The sequence below is a fragment of the Blennius ocellaris genome (assembly GCF_963422515.1).
Source record: "Blennius ocellaris genome assembly, chromosome: 7".
NCBI classification, from domain to species: Eukaryota; Metazoa; Chordata; class Actinopteri; order Blenniiformes; family Blenniidae; genus Blennius; species Blennius ocellaris.
The window spans coordinates 13,957,576-13,977,514 of record NC_137656.1 but is presented as its reverse complement, the minus strand read 5'-3'; the positions used below and the strand labels follow the sequence as shown (position 1 = coordinate 13,977,514).

Sequence of the window (19,939 nt, the reverse complement as noted above, 5' to 3'; positions counted from 1 at the left end):
TACTCATGTAATACATTCACTACTTATGAGGTCTCAAAATGCTTTCCATGATCAGTTATTCACTCATAGTGTTGCCAACAGCATAGCGTCTAAAATATAAACACTTGATAAATCAGGTGAATTGGTTGAGATTGTGGTTTTTCCTCTGTTTGCAGATATTCAGCTCTTGTGTTGGGGGATTGCCAAACATGATTCTCACGCTCATTGTCTTGCCTGACGACACTTTGGCACATGTACAATATGAGATGGGGGCTTGAACCACCAACTACTTGCTGGACTTTGCAGATCACATCTTAGTGAAGTTAAATTTACCACCAAAGGCCAAACTGTCCCATAATTGCACACTGTGATGCTCTTTGAATGAGACATAAAGGAGCAGTTCCTCATATATATCTGGGCTGAGTAACACAAGCGTCCGCTTATCTGTGAGATGACAGATATGAATGAGCCTGTGATATTTTCTTTTAAATCACACATTCATCACCAAATGAGTGGCTGAAGCATTGTGCAAATAGTAGCTCAGCTAATTAAATGAACTTCCGAGGCCAACTCCAGTGATTGAATATTTGAGGTTTTTAGGAATCTACTGATGTCTTGTCTTGATAATATTTTTTCTTATATTAACAAGATATATGCTGAGTTGAAATACTGGCTTTGAAATTTCCACCAGTATTTACCACCAAGTTATTTATTTATTTATTTAAGACAAAGGACCAACTATGTAATGGAGACATTCTAAATCACCTCAAACACATCAGTTTATTCATGGACTTTTTTATTCCTAACTTTTTATTGGTTGTTACTCAATGCATCCTCAGTTCATACCAGTTTAGTTTCAGAGCATGCCGTCCCACATGTCACTGCTACGTATGATCCTCTATACCAGTATCAAACACAGAAATATGGAACCTCTTTAATCTTCTGGATCAAATATAGCTTTCTCGCTTTCAGGCCATTCAAGTTGAGGCTGTGTGAGATTGCAAAGCTTCTGATGTTTTAATAACATTCCGGCCACAAAACAGAATCATTCTCTCATAAATATTGACTCTCATTTGATGAACAGTCTTGTAGTCTCATATTGTGATAGCTGTTTTATCAAACTCGCTCGCCTGCTCAACTTTCAAAGACAGGTGCGCTAACGCGCTGCTCTTTCCAGGTCTGAGTCATCCAAGAGGAAGTGGTCTTTAACATGCATTGTGTTCAGAGAGAAGTAGATATGCTGCAATCTTATTATGTTTTTGTTTTTTTTTCTTTCATCCTTGCCATGAGAGGTGATGGAGAAGATTCTGGAAATGCACGCAAATAACTTCAGATTAGTAGCAGACTGGTAAAAAAAAAAAAATGAATAAATAAATAAATAAAGCTTCTGAAATATTCTATTATTAATTCAATAGCTTTTTCTAACAGAGAATATGTCTGTCAAAAACCTCAACAAAGAAAAACCAGCTTGAGGAAGGATGTCATTCAAATTTAACCCTTTGATAAAGCCACCAGCTCTGTTTTTTAAGGATGATGTGATGCGTCTGGACATTGAGCCCTGCTGGCGTTCTCCACCTCAGAATGAGGTCTGTAAACCTCAAAACAACAAAGAAAAATGGTAGAAATGTCATGATGACAGAACACCAGACATCCTCTGTTTGGCAGCCTAAACTGGTGACTTCACTGAGCTGACAGACAGATGTATGCGTCTGCCCACCATGGCCTGTGGGTTCAAATGGGTGAAGCAGAGAGACGGAGACAGACAGAATGACAGTGAGAGAAAGGGGGAGGGGATAGAAAGAGAGAAATATGAAGAAAGGGGAAAAAGATAACAGGGATTAGAAGGCAGAAAATAAGATGGAGGCAGATGTAGAACGAGAGAATTGACCAGAGGGGCTTCAACCTTCACAGGCAGGACACCATGTTGTGCCCACTTTCCATCAAATAAACTTAATCTAGAGCTGCAAAACAAAATCAAATAACATGGCTCATAAAGGTTGGAATAAAGTTTTGCTATGAAATATGAAAGCTGCAATGTTCCATTCGCCACATTTAAGAAGCTTTATTCAGGACAGCAAAAGATGTGGAGAGAAGTTGGAAAACCACAAAAAAAGTAATGACAAAAGAGCTAAGACAAAAAAAAAATAATAATAAAAATGACCAAACAATTAAAAGCACGAATGCAACATCTGTTATATTGTCTGCAATGAATATGTTGATCATTGGATTGTGTTTGTTATATTTATTTTTCGTTAAGATTTATTCTTTGTTAGCTGACTGCTTATGCACCTGAAGACACCTCTCAGGCATCATCATAGGATGTGACAAATCCTTTACAAATTGCTCTTTATTTAAGTGTCAGCTCTGTCACCGCAAGCTTTAACGTTAGAAACCCATTGAAAGATCATTTTACATTTTATCAGACTACAGAGCTCTGGAATTGAAAGTGCAGAGAAGATGATTTGAAAATGTCTACATTTATGCCCAAAGAAGCACATAGGAACCCCCTATTGAAATGCTTTTGATATCAAGCTGAATAGGACTTCTTCTCACTTTAATTTATAGACAAATGTGATTAGTTGTGGACATTATATATGAATATAATTAAACACGTATACAGATTATACGTTCCATCGAAATAGGTCCTGCCCATCAGGTTTTGATTGTTCAAGGCTGTTATTATAAGGACCTTTACATTTAAAGTGAGGTCTGGTGATACCAGGAAATAGGTTATAAAAAGCATTAGAGATATTGAAGAAGATATACTTCATGCTAGATTACCATACTTCATCCATGTGATGTAACTTATGTAATTATTCTGACCAAACCCTTCTGATTTTGGCGCCTTGACCTGATCAGACTCCTTCTGTTTCACAATGTTAAATATGAACTTGTAACTGGAACAATGACTGCAATAATTTAGTGCAGTTATTATGAACAGGTCAATTACCTTATCTGCTGTTCACACCAAGAGGCAGTGAGATGTTTGCAAAGACTGGCTGATTAAGGCATTTTGATATGAGGATATGATGCTCATATCCTGGTGATGCTCTCTTCTTGTGGGATCTCTCAGCCTTTTACCCCATCTTCAGTCTGCACAGTCCAATTATTAATATGTTACCTTTTCACCAGGAAAATCCTTTAATTCGCTTTGAGCATATTAGTGTATTTTCTCTGCTGAATGGTGAGGCCAAATGTAAGGTATAATAGCATCAGGCTCATTTATGATTGATGGAGTAGAATAATATACCTGTGAAGATTTGGTTTTTAATTAAATCCTTCCAAATAAGTCCCATTTTCTCTTTGAGAGCTTGTTCACGTCTTATCTTCCCAATTTGTTTAATTTTGGCAAATCGATGTCTAATTTGGTAACCATAATCTCATTATTATAAGCTTTTTCCTGCAGGTTATACAGTTTAGATTAATGTACTCCGAAGACAGTATAGTTATTCAAACTACATCTTAGCTAATGATCGGTAATGAGCTATTAATGAGCACTTATTGTATATGGTCCAGTTAAAGTGACATACAACTGTCTGACGAACACTGAACAACCAAGTCATCAATCAATTTTGTCTCTTAAATGTATCTATATCTACAGATTTTTTGTGTGTTTTTTGTTTTTTGTAGTTGCCTATACTTACTGAAATTGAGGTCGCACTGAATCCTATTCCTTTCCTCATTTTTTAAAATCATTATTATTATGATTTAGTTCTATTGTGCTCAATTATAGTGTTAAAATCCGAAAGTAAAACTGGTTTCCGCTAAAAAGTTGTGCCAAAAACTTTTCAGACTGTTCAGATTAATGGTAGTTGGGCTCTTTGTAGCTCAGTGATTACAGTAAAGATGCTATTTTCCATGCAGCTAAGAGAGGAGAAATAACATCTTTAAGATCCTAGATCCTTACAATTACAAAATCATTACGTGTTTTGTAATGATGTGCATTCAATAGCCGTTATGGCTTTACCTCGATAGCAAAAAAAAAACGCTCGATCGTAAAACAAAAAAAGGCTGCGAGCATCAATACAACCAAAAAAATATTTGTTTAATTATAGCTATCATTTTATTGAAATAGTGTAATTAATGAACTTACCAGATCTCCGAACATTCGATCTTCTTGCACAAAAACAAACGCTGACTGTGCAAATTGCAAAGATAAGTAAGTATAAAAGACGTTTTTCTTTACATGCAGATTCCATGTCTTCTTTCGATTGTAAAATTGACGGTCAAATGTTCATTTTATCACTGAAATTCAAACGCGCGTGTAAATGAAACTCGTCCAGTCGGCGGCCAAAGTTTTCTCCAACAAAACGCCTCTTGTGCCCTTAAAATTGGGGAGTAAACGCACTCCAAAGACATGCAGGCTGTGCACAAGAGGAAAGGGCAGCTCCGGGTTGACACTGATAAGATTACAAAGATCAGTGGGACGGACACGTTAAGGGACGGGCAGCCACCCCCCCGTGCCCCGACAGGCGTTCTGACGGACGGCGGAGACTGAGAGGTGGACACAACAATTTACGCGTAATGCGCATTGACTGACACTGACTGGATGACGGGCACGATCATTTTTACGCGTGGGGATGGCTTTGCGTGTCACGCTCGGGTCCGCGTCGTGGGCAGCAAATAAGATGGACAACCAAGTGCAGGAACGTGGGGCCATTTAGAGCTAAGAGGATAATAAGCGTCTAATCCGCGCACTGGACACAGATGGAGAGCATGTCTTGACGCAGACGCAGAGGAGCGACTCGTGCAACAGACACTCCATAATAATACCTTGTGTGTGTGTGTGTGTGTGTGTGTGTGTGTGTGTGTGTGTGTGTGTGTGTGTGTGTGTGTGTGTGTGTGTGTGTGTGTGTGTGTGTGTGTGCGCGCGCGCGCGCGCGCATGCACTGGTCAAAAACAATGAATGTATTAATTATAGGCGTTGCGAACTTATGTGTAACCTTCCTGATTATCTGGTGTTATTTCATTCTGACGGTGAATTTTGAATTAAAAAAATGACCAGCCCAAACATTCCACCCCCAACTCTTGTCCAAGGTTTACTGTATAAAGGCAGTAGAAAATAGAATTGTTTCTGTTGCGAGCCCCTGGCTTTAGATAGCTTTCAGGGATTAAAAAAAAAATGTTTTTGATTTATTAATAAAAAAAAACAACAAACACTTCATCTATTTATTTTTTCAAGATTTATTTTCAAACGTTCAGTGCTAGAAAAGGCATTCCCCTGACCCTAAGATGTTTCCTGTTGCTGCGCCTCAAAGTCCTCAAGAGAAAGCCACCCAAGCCAATATTGCAACGCAAAGTAAATGCACCAGTAACTGATTACTAATACGTAATTGATGATGCAGTTACTTTTAGTGAATTCTTCAGGATCGTTTCACCTGATTCCTGTGCTGGAAAGTTATTCAATGGTTGTCCTAAATTATTATTAAAAAAAAACTTGAATTAAGTACAAATACAAATACAAACATTTTACTATTACTACTTTGAAAAGTAACTCTTGTGTTACTTTTTAACTGTATCTTCATTTTAGGAAGTGTTATTCAGGATGCTGTGTGTATATATAGATGCAACGCACATTAGAACTAAGCATAACACCAATTTTTAAAGGAGACCCATTAATACATTTTCCACAGCAATAATAACAAGCAGCCACGAAGTAGCGCCGATCAAACATGAAGACAGCAGTAACGTAATGTTTATTTCGGAGCTGTGACGACAGACTGTGACAGCAGGATAATGTCAACTATTTGCTTCAGAATTATTCAAAGCTTTGTGATCAAATATATTATTTCACTGAACTCCTGTTTACTGAAGGAAGAGAGGCAGATTATTAATCCTGAACTAACTCAGTTCAACATTGTTATTCTTATTCATTTATCCTACAAAAACTGTTGTTTCAGTGCAGAACATGAACTTAAAGCATTGCACTGCACATTATTCTATGTATAATTGTTGAGCGGGATGAATAAAGGACTCGACTTGAGTCCTCCAGACACAAGTGAAACATCAGTGACAATAAGGACCATTAGCATGAGTTTCTATCCACTTTTTAAAAGCTGAATCCTTGAATTGCCCATACACAGCCATTTTCATATTTAGTTTCTTTAGGAATAAATGTTATAGGTGATCAAGGTAATTACAAAATACATAAATCTACTAAAAAAAACACCCACACATAACTTTTCAGGGGGCGTATCAAGCAATGTAAAACATTCTGAAGACATACCGTGAAAATGTTGTCCTATTTCAAGATTTTTAATTTGGCATTTTCCAAATGGTTTTATTACAACCTATATAAATATCATTCTCGTTGTTTATTCATAATAACTTTCCAATGCTACAAAACAAGCAAACAGTGTCGAAAAGCCTCGACTGACACCCAAATTTGAAAACCATCCATTTACACAATGAATTTTTCAAATTATACAATTATCATTGATGATAACATGGTGAGGTTTGCATCACTGCCTAAACAAATTCCCTTGTTAGGGACACTTAGAATACCAAAACAACATTGGACTGGCAGCCAACAGTAACTTCAACTGAATTGAATGCATGATTCATTTGTCTTTCTGTGTTTGTGCTGATGAGACATGAGCTATAAAGCTCTTTGTTTTTCCAAGCTTTACCATTTTTTCAAGAAAATGGATAGACAGAATAGCTACTTCATTTTCTGATCAGTAACTTTTAAAGTAAGTCATTAACTTTTAAAAGTCACAACTAGTTACTGTGATAAAGAGCAGATTTTGAGAGTGTTGTGCAACAGTGCTTGTAATGATGTCCATTATCCTTTCCCCAGGCTTCTCTACTGCAGAATGTGTGACAATACCATTTTAAATCCTAATTCAACTTCACTTGGTTACAGAATAAATAAACAAAACCCATTACTATTAATTCACTAATCAGGTTTCAAACAGAGCTGTGTCCTGACTCTTAAAAATAAGGGTTAGTTTTTCTTTTTTTATGCCTGGTTCCATTTTCATATTATCATATTTTATTGGACATACTGCCATAGACAAATTTAACCCAGAGCCAGGAGCTACTTTGATTTGTTAAGCCAATTTTATTTCTGCTCAGCCAGTCATCCACTTCAGCTTACGGTAATGCTGCAAACCAGCCAAAATACACCTTGGTGCAAGGCGAGCAGGGGGAATTCACTGATTACGCGAACCCTCTATTTGTGGAGCATCATTTGAGAATCCTCTTATTTCATTTTGATTCATTTGCTCTGATGCACACTTTCAGCAAGAACAGATCCTTTCAATTAGAATGTACAGCACATCTCAAGGGTGTACAGTACATTACAGCTATGACGTATGTAATGGTATTGCATGCTCACTGTAGATATTTCTGAAGTGGATCCATGTAAATGGCACAGGAAGTAGCAGCCAATTCATAAAAAATGAAAGAAAATCTGATGATGAAAATGGTTACAGATGTATCATTGTTTTTTGGGTTTTTTTTAATGAAACATTGACACGTTCCCTAAACAAGGAGATCTGTTTGGGTTTTTATTAGAATTATTGCCGAATAAAAATTCTCTGTTGAGCAAAAGTTTGTATCCTCTTAATGTCAATCATTGTGCAGACCTCAGGATATGCTTTCTTGTTCATGTAACCTCAAAATGGTTTTCAGTTGGAGGCGGTATCAATACCATGAGGTTAAAGGATATTTAAAAGTAGTAGGCTCCACTGGTGGGCTGGGAGATGAAGAACCTGAGAAAAGTATCCCATTGTGAAACGATGAGCCATAAAATAATCATTTCAAGAGACAAGTTTCACACATTTTTTTTGAAAAATATCAAAATGTAAAGCACTTCAAAACAACCAGTGGACGAAGGTGCTGTTAACATCACCCTCTGATTCCCACAGATGAAACCTCTGTCAAAATGGGTTGACTTTTTTTTTTTGATAACTGGTCATGGATAAACAGCCAAATCAATTAAATGCAACAAGACAAAGTGTGGTTCCTGATTACCGAGCCATTGAAGATATGATAACAGTCCTTTTTTCACTTCATGAAGCTATATTTGAGATTAAATCTTGCTCTTTGGCTTTCTGCTCACTTGTTATTGTCCTCCAGCACCGCCTTTGCTTCGAGTATTATGTTGTGTATGGACCAAGCGAATCAAATAAGAACCATTCAAATCTACAAAGCTTCGGCAATATCAAGCTAATATGTAAACAAAATACACTTTCTCGCTCGAGTCGCACAGAGCCAGAACAGGCATTTGAGACTTGAAGCTTGATTTTCATTTAACAATATTCATCCTGGCTTGTTACAAGTGAATTAAGAACAGATTCTCAATAGACAAAGAAATTGAGAGTCAGGTAATGTGGATAGTGTGGGATAGTGTGAGAACAGGATCTTGCTGACTGAATTCACTGTTCAAGCTTCATAACGTCATAGGAAGATGAAAACAGCATAAGACTGAAAGCACTCGAGCTAATTATAGAAATAAAAAAAATGCATTTTAAAGTTGTATTCTCCCCTTCTGCGCCATGCAATGATTGTCAGACTGCCTCCCGTCCTCAAACCCTCACACAAAGCGTCTGTGATGTCTGTGGTTAGAAACTCTGGAATTGTTGCCGAACGGGGCCGACCTTCATGACCCAGCACTTTGTTAGTGTGCAGTTAACTCTTGCCAATTCACGTATTGGCAAAGTATCCACAATTAAAATAATCATAGTTCACTGAAGTCTCGTCTCGTTCTGAGCAGTTATGCTTGTCACAAAAATGCCACAAGTCTGTGTATGACAGAATTTCTCATAACGAAATATTTATAGTTTGGTTTCTGTAGAGGTTCACAGTAAAATGCTATGTGCGATGCTGCACAGTTATCTAGTTGTATGTAGTCAATTCAGGGGTCAGTTCTGGGTGGAGTTTGACTTTTGTTACTGCGGCTGAAGGGTTTTTTTTAGGTACTGTGGCTTCCTCCCGCAATATAAAGAGAATCTTCTTGAGTAAGGTTGATTCTTCCCTTATAGTTGCCCTGCGATGGGCAACCTCTTCCTGTCTGGCAGACGATCGGGCCCTACCCTGCAACCCCAATGCATTTTGCCCAGAGTGCACTCTGAGAATAGTGGTGATTTATTTCGTCAACTTGCTTGTTTTATTTAGCTGTGCATGTGAAAGCAAACAAGCCACTCTTGCAAGAGGACATTTCACTGTCAGTGACTCAAGCTCCCGTCAACCATGACATACCACAACTACTACAATATACTGTATATGACTCTCATAAACATTGACGTGTCTTTTGCCACTCAAAGTCTATGATCCCACTGTCAAGAGCTTGAATGAAAAATAGCTTGAGAAATGAACTATAGTTAACTGAGACAGTTTGGGAGGTTACCGCTCTAAAATGTGAATCCTTCGTTTTCATCCCTAGTGACAGAGACATCTCATGCTGAGCCGTGTCAGAGTCACATGACTGCACGGAGTTGGACTTCAAAGGACATTTGCTGTTTTGTGTGTTACATGTGTTTCATATGGGAGTTCTGGCTTCTGTTTGTAGGTCAGTGTGTATGAACGAGCATCGTGACGTTCAGAGTTAACAGTGTGTGAAGTCTGTTGTGATTATCCACCTTACTGTTGAGGTGCCTATTCCTGTGGGTAAAAGCTCAATAAAACTGTCTCTTCATGAGTTCAGAGACATGAGAAGTGTGGCTGTGTGTGACTCTTCTTGACAATATGCTCTCCTCAAAGACACTGAGGTGAGTTTCCAGCTGGGAGAAACGCAGCCTGTTCAAATCATGGATGAAACCTATTTTCAGCTACAAATGTTAAAGTCTGAGACAGAAAAGTGGAAATGCAGCACTTAAAAGAGGAGGAGGCCAATGTGCTGGTTAAAGTGTAATTCTTTGATCATGTAATCTTGTCAGTTCATCGCTAGGTGAACACACACAGTTGAAGAGTGAAATGAGAATAGTACCTTGGAAAGAGAGTGTGTGTGTGGAGAAAGAATGAAACTAAAATGCTTGTTGACATAAACTGAAAAGCTCTTGCACGTCGTACTCATGTTTCCCGTGAGGACTGCAGGGGCAAGAAGTGCTGATTGCCTTCATCAAATCATCTTTCATCTTCTTTTCAGTAACAGAATTTGTCTTCTGTGTCAGGGCACTATCTCCTAACAATGATGATAGTGATGAATGCCACTGTGATGATTTTCCACAGGCAACGAAAATAGACAAGCATATCTGGTATTTTCAACACAAACAAGTCTTTATCAATATGGAACATGGCTCAGCTGAAATCACTTGAAATAGTAAATTAATTAATTTCTTTTTAGCACAGTATTCACAGCTACATTACTAACTCCTGAAATCAATGAAATTATCTCAGGGAGAGGAAACATCATCAGACATCATCGATTTATACACTATCAGGACAAGGCTCAGTCTCGTCTGTATGAATTGAATAGAAATACTGTTATTCAAGATTTCATTGTGGATTGGTAATTTGATCACTCGCTACACTTTATGGCGGTGACAAAGATTGTAAAATCAAAGCTTCTTTCATTGAAATTAGTTATCATAGAATGTCTACACAAAAATATACACAGAGCAGCCGTAACATATAGAGACTTGCACTGATTCTATTTATCATGGTATTTGTCATATGAGGCAGCAGGTGAACATTTTGTCGACACACTAGAAGCAGTAAAATGGATATGCATGAGCATTTCACATGTTGGAAAAGAGCCAATCTATGCTGACTGGACAACTGGGTGAGAGCATCTCCAATCCTGTTGCTTCTGTGGAGTGTTTAAGGTCTGTAGTGGTCTGTATTTATCAAAAGTTGTTCAAAGAGCAGAAAAGAGATCAACTTATTGGACCTCATGCCTTAAACGGTGAGACAGATGATTACAGCTGATCAATATAAACCAGTGCTTATCAGAATGAAACAGAAATAAAAAGAATTGAAGATTTTTATATTTAGCATACAAACATCATGCACAAAAAAAAATGTTTTAAAAAAGAGGAATTGTTGTTCTTAAAATATTCAAATATAAGGGAAGTTTTTCAACAAGTGAAGAGAAGACAAGCATGATGGGCGAACACACCAAACATGAGGAACTCAATGGTTCCATCTCCTGGACAAATACAGTCACATGCAGCGGGGAGACCACCAGGGCCAAAGACACAGCTGAGGGATACATCTTAGTTTGTTGAAAAGTAAGAAAACATATCATTATTTTATTTACAATAGACGATTTCTTTCTTCTGGTAATTAGAAAGTTCATTCGGGCCATGTTGAAACCATAAGTCAGCCTGCCTATTAGCCATACCCACGTTAATCAGAGCCAAACACAGAATGACAGTGTGTTTAATTTACTCCAAACAAGGAAATTCACCAGACTGGTGGTTTGGAAAATTGCTGAGTTTGATGAGAAAAACAGCAGCCTGAAGTCAAAAGGGTGTGACGTGTTTTGTTACATGTTAGGGGAACTAATTGGTTCTTTGTCACCTCACAACAAAGATCTCCAAAACTATCAATATGAATTAGAGAGAGATAATATAATGATGGTAGAAATATTCCTTTCTTGCAGAGACCTGTACTTCCCAATCCTCTGCCATATATTAACTAGTAAATACTTACACCCATGACAAAAACAAAGGTGTTTTGTTCTGGATATGCAATTACACATTAAAAAATAACATTACTCCCATGTGTAAATGCAAGCAATGTGCTGTAGACGTGGACATGAGTGACTTTCAACAGGTTCATTGGTCAAAGAATCTGCACTAAACAGCGCCCACTAGTGGCAGCATGCAAGTGGAACACACCGTGAAGCAGTGTGGTCGAATACACAGCAAAACAAAATGTGATTTTCTCCTTTCTAGAATTCCCCAAATGTAATCAGACATTTAGATTTGAAAACTGGAGAGAAATGGCATGTTTACTTAGACATAATAGCTGTTACTGACCTCACATTAACATTTCTAAGCCAACTCCCTGTGGTTCAGCTCGACAGACGGCATCCATACTCACAGCTCCCGTAGTCTGATCACTCACCCTGAGGCTCCAGCAGCACCAGAGTACATATGGTGTAGATTACTCTCTAAACAGTGCTGTGGCTCACCAAGGAGCCACTTTATTCTATGTATTCAGTGATCTTACAAGCAGAACCTTTTTTGTACGTAAAGCCATCTATGCAGAGTTTTTGCTGCTTCAGTAAAGCAGTCCATTTATACTTATCTGAGGCATCCACGCAGTGACTAAATATGAAGAAAAAGCAACAATGCACATAGCTGACGTCTGATGAACACACTTTTTCTTGGCAACTAGTTGACTTCTCATTTTAAATGTTCTATCCACTCAAAATTTTGATTTCCCCTTATATATCAGAGTAATTCAAAACTGCCTATATTTAAAGGGTTCTGATGGATATATTGTTCCTCTGCAAAAATGTCTAAAATTGAATGAAATCAATCCTTCTGTGATACCTGGTGATAAAACACCCCTAAAAATTATCATGAGTATTTTTACATATCCTTTAAGATGACTGAGGGGCCTCTGTCAGTGAATCCAGAGGAAACTGAGCCTCCTTCATTGGTGCAAAAGTTGATTTTGTAGCTTAAAAGTGATCACCTGCCCTTGAGCTTTAACCTCAGCAGCTACTGTGAAAATAAACAAGCTGACTCACTAATTGTACATCCATCTGGTATTTGTGAAATGGTGTGGAGACATATTGGCACGTTTTAATCTGAATTTGGTACTTTTGTTTGAATTCTAATAAGGAAAGTGCTACTGAGCTAATGCTGAACAGGTAATATGTTTCTCCAGTTCAGTATTTTTGGCATATTGTGTTTACACGGCTTAGTCAATGTGTAGCTCAAAAAGCTGAGACTGATGGAAAGACCATGACAAATTATGATTTTGACCTGTTGTTGGCTTGGGGTGAAAAATAAAGCGCTCACTGGAGTGATGAGGACTTATTCTCTGGATGCTGCAGTCATGTGCATGAAATGTCATGGAAATCCATCAAATAGTTGTTTCACATATTTCAGTTGGGACCAAAGTGGAGGACCAGCCAACCGACAAAACATATGCTTCCGACATGCAAAACATGCTTCTTTGTGAGAGATGTGACAGTAAACCAATACAGATTCGTCCATCCTCTGCAGCATTTTAACCAATTCGGTGTCGCGAGGGACAGGAAAGGATCCCAGCTGACCATGGGCAAAGGCAGAGTACACAGTGTGCAGGTCATCAGTCCATCTCAAAACAACACAGACACATACAGTCACACTTGGCCGATGATGATGATGATTATGATGATGATGACCTGTGCAATTAGCCCGTTACCGAGCATCCAAATGACTGACAGATTCAACTGCACATCAACCACTGAGAAGCCCCCCACATCTCACAAGAAGGAAAACAGACATCTGCTTGGTGTATTTGTTGCTTGGCATCGGTGTAATTGCTTGAGCATAAAGCATTTCCATACAGTTAAGTAAGCAAGTGAGATGAACAAGAAACCTCTTCTGAGTGATTAGTAGGGTAACTTCAAAAAACTCAAGAGGAGAAAACTCAATTGCTTTTGCATGTCCGGTGTACTCGTGTAGTTGCAATCCAATGTGGATAACATGTGCACACACTGACACAAGCATGATTCATCATGAAACGCTATACTTCCAGGCTCTTCAAGATGTGCATGCATGTTTACACATGTGCATACGCTGCACAAATGCCTTTGGAGTGATGTATTTCACATCAGCTTTGTTTGGCAAAAGCTGTAAAGTTTAAAGTTCTACTTTAAACTGGACAAAAGGAAACAGTAAGATTTTGCTGGAAAAAGTGTGCATACATCAGAGCTTGTGAAGAAAAGAGAAAAGAAACGTTATCGTCTTGCTTGTTCTATGAAACGACCCACAGTACAGTGACGTGTGCAGATCCTTGCAACTCAAGTCGTCTTTTGTTTTGTTTCCCATATCTGTACTCTCTGTATGTTTTGGTCATGTCTTTATGGCTGAAGTGGACCTTCATCCATCTGGACTTTGAATCACAATGCTTCATGTGCTTTAGATCATCACGATATACTGTCCACTATTTGTTCTGCCGATGCCCCGGAACAAAAACTCTTAAAACACAACAGCTGTCGGAGGGCAGTTTTACTGTCAAATAAGTGAAATAAACAACGTTTAACTACTCTTGGATGAAGAGAAGTTGACACGCAGGCATAGAAACTCTTCACATCACTTTCGCTCATCTTTGCTCTGGTTTCAATCAGTAAACATAGTTTTGTCTTTGTCCCTCCCTTGTTATGTTCTCCACTAAAGCAAACTAGTAGAGATGTACAAATAACAGCAGAATTGCATGAGGAGATAAGATAAGGGAATTGGTCTGGTTCAATGTTTTTTCAGTAAAGGGTGGAAGAAACAAATTGGCACTTACTACAGTTGGCATACAGCCACTGCAAAAAAACTCAGAATTTGCTTTGTATAATGGCAATACTTGCAGGACACGTGTGCAGTAAGCTGATCTATAAGCTGTTTACTGTCCAAAGTTTCTCACAGAAACATTTACACTGAATGTCAAACATGCCTCAGATATCGCTAAAAAAATAAATCATCTGAAAATCTCAAGTAGTATTTTAATCTTTATAGTTTATGTTCGCACCATTTGTGCCAAGAGAAAAGCAATAGAATGAAGTGTGTCTTGCCAACACTTTTTTTTTTTTTTTGTCTTTTTTAGTCTTTTGGAAATTAGATTTTCTACTCCTGAGACAAGAAAGACTTTTCATCAGGAATTACTGGCAGAGTTGTTCAAGTTACGTTGTAATTGATATCAGACCAGAGTCCTGCGTTAAAAACTCTGTGCATCAATGGGAAAACAGCACACTGTGGTAATAAGTAGCAACAAAATCTGTTCAGTCTGTTTTGACTGGCTGATTGGAAACACATTTTGGGTCCGATATCCACCAAACTCAAAAAGAAGTTTGGTGGTTAGAAATGTATATAGTTGGTGGAAAGAGAGAAACTTCTCTCTCCTTTTACAGAACTGCCACTCAATCGGTAACGCACTCGTAACTCATTTACAGTTTGAAATTTCACATGAAAATTGTTGCAGAGCTGCTGTCTCCCTCTGTCCAGCTCCCTGAGGCAGATGTTAACTTGTCAGAGTTGCATTTGCAGTTTTTAAAGTAGCATTAGCTCACCTGTATACGCCTGCTGTCTGCATGGTGGTAGTTATTATATATATATATATATATATATACTGTTTTGTGGCTCCTCAATCAATTTTCTTGAAGAAAAAGTGTTGTGCGTACTTTTTTCAAAATTCTGAAAATTGCATCCCCCTGGCATGCAGTTGAAAACGTGGCAGTGTAATCATGACTGATTAACTCAGACAAAGTGAAATAAGGCCTGCGAGCCACGATGCCAAGTAACTGATGTAACTCAAGCTGAACATGAGTGAATCATTCATTAGAGACTGACCCACAGAGCTGACAGCTCAGATAATGTGTCAGAACAACACTACATGCACACTATTCAGGAATTCTCATTATTTGTCAAAGTAGTGTAACTAGTAACTAAATCCCTCTGCTTTTGCCAGAGTAAATGCCCGGTCTTTATTCATCTTCCCACCACGACTCATACACTGACCACTCCTTTGCTCTCACCTACCTTGGGTCCAGTCAGGATTTGATCCCATGGGTGGAGACAGGAAGAGGCAGAGGATGGACGGTGGGACGTCACCACGGCTCTGCTCGTCTCTCCTCTCCTCGATGCTCAGTGAGGATTGATGGTGAGAATGACGCGACTCGGCTCAGCTGCATTGAGAAACAGTGATGAGGAAACCTGAATGAAAGACTGCGAACTGGGAATACTGTCTTTTAATTTTTTTTTTTTTTAACTATTTTACCGACAGCTCCGAGTTGGAATTTGAGGCGCTGCCTTTCTTCTGTTTGTTTGTTTTTCTTTTGCGCTTCTTGCGCGCTGATGTTGCGCCACGCCGCGTCTTTGGCAGGATAGAAAGCCTCAACTTTCTCCAACTCTTGAGCGTCCTCGCCATGCGGTTCATCGCTTTCGCCGGATGATACCCGTTGGTTTTGCATCGCGCCATGTCCTTCTGTCGGACCGGAGTGGACAATGAAGTTATGGGATAGTCTGGCCACTTGTCTGATACTGCTGAGCGCAGTGCGCACGAGCCCTCCGGAGCGCGCTGCCACCAGGAGCAGAGGGCGCGCCGCCGAAAGTCCCCTGGAGCTCCCGCCGGTTCAGATCAGCCTGTCCGTTGATTCCACGGGAATCAGCAGGTCTGATCCCAGAGGAAGCGGCAAGACGCCGGCTGCAGGAGATTCATGTGAGTCCCTGGGGCTTATGTGGAGTAAATTGCCCCGACGCGCAATGATTCATTATGGTATTTTTAATCACCTGTGTCTAATTGGGAAGTAATTCTTAAATTAAAAGCACCTGGAACGCATCACTGTATTGGCATGTTTACTCTGGAATACAATATTTTGACTGAATTCTGAATTTTTCAGCAATTTTTTACACTTTATTTGTTTTGTAATTGTTGAATTTAATCAGTGTTGAAGCAGAATAGAAAAGCTACATGTATGTTTTGCTTTGTGTCAGCCACGAATCAACATTACAACTTTACATAATGTTAATAACTATATTTATCAACTCAAAAATTATTAAATTAATTCAATTTTCCAGCTAATGGTACTTGCCCCAAGCCTATATTGCTTATTGATTCCAGTGCTCCTGTTGATGTGCTCCCTCAGTGGAAAGAGTGGGATCCAGAGGTTGAATGAGAGGGTTCAAATAAATTGTTCTACAAAATTTAACTAGTTTGCACCATTTTTGGTGTTTGAATGTGTGATTTAGTGACACAGGACCTCAATCACAGTGAACCATTAACATGAAACAACATGTACTTTTCAGATACCATGGAGGAGCCTATCCCGAGTGAGTTTGAAGATGTAGTAAACTTCATAAAAGTAACCATCAGTAGAATACGTCGCTCATCCTCATCTGCTGTGTCCTCACTTACATCCTCCACCACCTCCTCTTCCCCTATGGAGAAACTGAGCAGCAGGACTCGAAACAGAAGGGAGAAGAAGAAACAAGGAAGCCTGGAGAATGGTCAACCAGGAAGGGGACAATCGAGAGGAGGGAAAACGGGGAGGAGGATGAGCGGAAGAGGTGGTGGGGGTCGAGGGCATAGCTGCATGCTGAAACAGATTCACCTGAACGTGTCGGACCTCGGACTCGGCTACCTCTCCAGTGAAGAGATGATATTCAGGTACTGCTCCGGACCCTGTCGGAAGTCCGAAACCAACTATGATAAAATCCTGTCCAGCCTCATTCAAGACAGGAGGCTTCCTCTCAAAGACACGCCCCCTCAGGCCTGCTGTAGGCCCATAGCATTTGATGATGACCTCTCCTTTCTGGATGATAGCCTCATTTATCACACCGTGCGGAAACACTCGGCACGAAAATGTGGCTGTGTGTAGCAACCGTGGATCTGTCTGGCTTCACGTTTTCCTATCAAACTTTGACGTATATTTGTGTGTGTGTGTGTGTGTGTGCGTGTGTGTGTGTGTGTGTGTGTGTGTGTGTGTGTGTGTGTGTGTGTGTGTGTGTGTGTGTGTGTGTGTGTGTGTGTGTGTGTGTGTGTGTGTGTGTGTGTGTGTGTGTTGTTTTCAATTTACACAAAAACATAATGGCACAGCTATTTAATACACGACTATATTTCTTTGAACAGAGTTTCTCATCCAGTGTGGCTTCATCACAAGCACCCTGATTTTACCCACAGTATATTGTTTCTAATTAACAGTTACTGAGACAGAAATGTGTTCATTCTGATTTGGTGACCCGCGGAGGCTCAACCAACCACAGGACTCATTCTGTCCTCTGTATGACAAATATACACCCACTTAAAATGTATTTATGAAAGTTTGAATTTATTAACTTATTAATATTTATTTTGTTGTTTTTACATTAAGTAATAAATGTTATTTATTAATGCGACATGATATATCAGTCTGCCAAAGCTATATTTGAAATGGTTTATTTTCACATAAAAGTTTTTTTATTGCAGTAAGATCCTTTATACCTTAGCATCACATCTACAGTATGTGGATACATGTGCGCGTGCATGTGTGCTCTTCTTCATAAACGGACTGGAGATATGTTTCTGATGAAATATATAGAAAATGGTTCTATAAATGTTGCTTGTATTGCACTGTGTACATCATATTGATTACAAAAGAGACCTGCCAGCACGTGCAGGTTCGATTTGACTGGTTTATAAAGAACAACTTTTTTTAAAAAAAGCAGAAAATCAAGCTGAAATTCATTTTGAAAGCATATGTAATGCATAATCAGAAGATGCAATAGAAGGACAACCCTCGCATATTATGTAACTTTCACAGAAAATGTTCTCATGGCTTTGCTGTTGCAGTATTTTTCCATTGGAAAACTCCCTAAAACATCTGAAATGTATAAAAATTCAAAACAGTGGCAGGAATTTCTATCTTGGACTTATCAGGAAACACATGTATGTATGTGGGCTGTGACACCTGTTACATCCTGTGCTTGGTTTGTTTAGAGGTTTTTTGTTCTGAGCTCCATTCATAGAGAAATAAACCACCAGAGTTTGTTGGCGAACAGACCTGGGCCTTGCTGTTCAAGTGGAATCTCGGTTGACTTGTTGGATGTGTTTCAGGGTTCAGATGGCAGCGTTAACACTTCTTCGTGTGAGCCATACTAATAAATCTATTGAGCCAAACCTTTCAGCTATGAACACACCCTAATGTGTTTCCTATTTTGCTTGCTTATGAACAGTTTCCCTTGAAAACATATTGTGTTTATTCTTCAGGTGTGACTAAAGATACTTCCATATAAAAAAAAATTCATTGACAAGTGAGGATCACAAGATTATCTGAGACAGAAGGTGTGAAATCCACTTTGAAAAATGGCTCTATAGTAGAGGGTACTCTCTTATTAACAGGAAAACCTACAATGTAGGACATTTCAGTACTTTTTTTTTTTTTTTACCATTCAATAAGTTAATAAAACAATATAATAAAGTATTTTATTGTAACTTTGTCCTTTATATTTTCCTAAATTACTTTTTTTTCTCAGTTTAACAAAACTAGCTTGGATTTAATCAAGCATGTATGACTAAATTGTCTGTTTTTATTGTTATTAAATGTGTGATAAGACTATGTAGTATGTAGTATGCAATGTGTAAACTGCACTCCTGTGATGAACTTTAAAGACGTCACACAGTGCTGTTACATTTTAATGATTACCCCAGGCGCTGAAAACAGTCTGGTTTCCACTTTTACTCCATATTGCTGTCATAAAACTATGACTGTGTGTCATATGTGAATATGTATTTGAGAGAAGGAAACCATGTACAAACATCACAGCAGGGTTAATCATTGTACTTGTGTCACTTTTTGTGCAAACTCTGACAACAGGTTACTGTTGAACTGTATTGGGTTCTGCAAAGAATGAAGAAAAACAAAAGATGAAGAGACACTGGTATTGGTATCAAATGACCGGAAGAAGCGTTCAATACTGAGTAGACGAGGTGATTCATATGTACACCACAGCACCTTTAGAGTCATAAGAAAAGGAAGGCAGGACTGGCACATAATGAATATGCGGTGTTAAAACATTTACAAAACAAGACAAACTTTGAAGAATGTGAAGTGAGGAGCTGAAGTATTTGTTCAAAGAAATAATGGATATGCAATTAATGTAATTCAAGGTTGGCGGATCTGTATAGGAGAAAATAATGAAGACAAAGATGTGGCAGTTGGAGAGCTTGAGAAAAGAAGATGTGTGTGGTCGATACCTGATCCACCATGGCTCTCTCACATTTCATAGCCTTTCCTCACGCTGTCTCCTGAACTGTGAGTCACTATAACCTCGTTTAACAAGAACACATTTTAGCCTAAATCCCTATTTCTGCAAACACATTCTGTCAGTCT

At 38.8% G+C, this 19,939-nt stretch overlaps 2 protein-coding genes across 2 annotated transcripts in view; one reads left to right on the top strand and one right to left on the bottom strand.

The window, feature by feature from the left end:
• egflam (EGF-like, fibronectin type III and laminin G domains) overlaps positions 1 to 4,242 on the bottom strand; it is a 28,370-nt gene extending 24,128 nt beyond the window's left edge. The window contains exon 1 of the mRNA XM_080499727.1: positions 4,073 to 4,242. Coding sequence (XP_080355853.1) covers positions 4,073 to 4,178 — 106 coding nt within the window. The 5' untranslated portion in view covers positions 4,179 to 4,242. The remainder of the gene's footprint in view (positions 1 to 4,072) is intronic.
• An 11,834-nt stretch (positions 4,243 to 16,076) lies between these two features.
• Positions 16,077 to 17,449, top strand: LOC308132010 (glial cell line-derived neurotrophic factor-like; the record flags this gene model as incomplete). The annotated part of the gene is made up of 2 exons (XM_080498945.1): positions 16,077 to 16,290; positions 16,878 to 17,449. 2 exons carry the CDS (start codon positions 16,077 to 16,079, stop codon positions 17,447 to 17,449), a joined length of 786 nt encoding a protein of 261 aa, XP_080355071.1.
• Between the last annotated feature and the right edge of the window lie 2,490 nt (positions 17,450 to 19,939).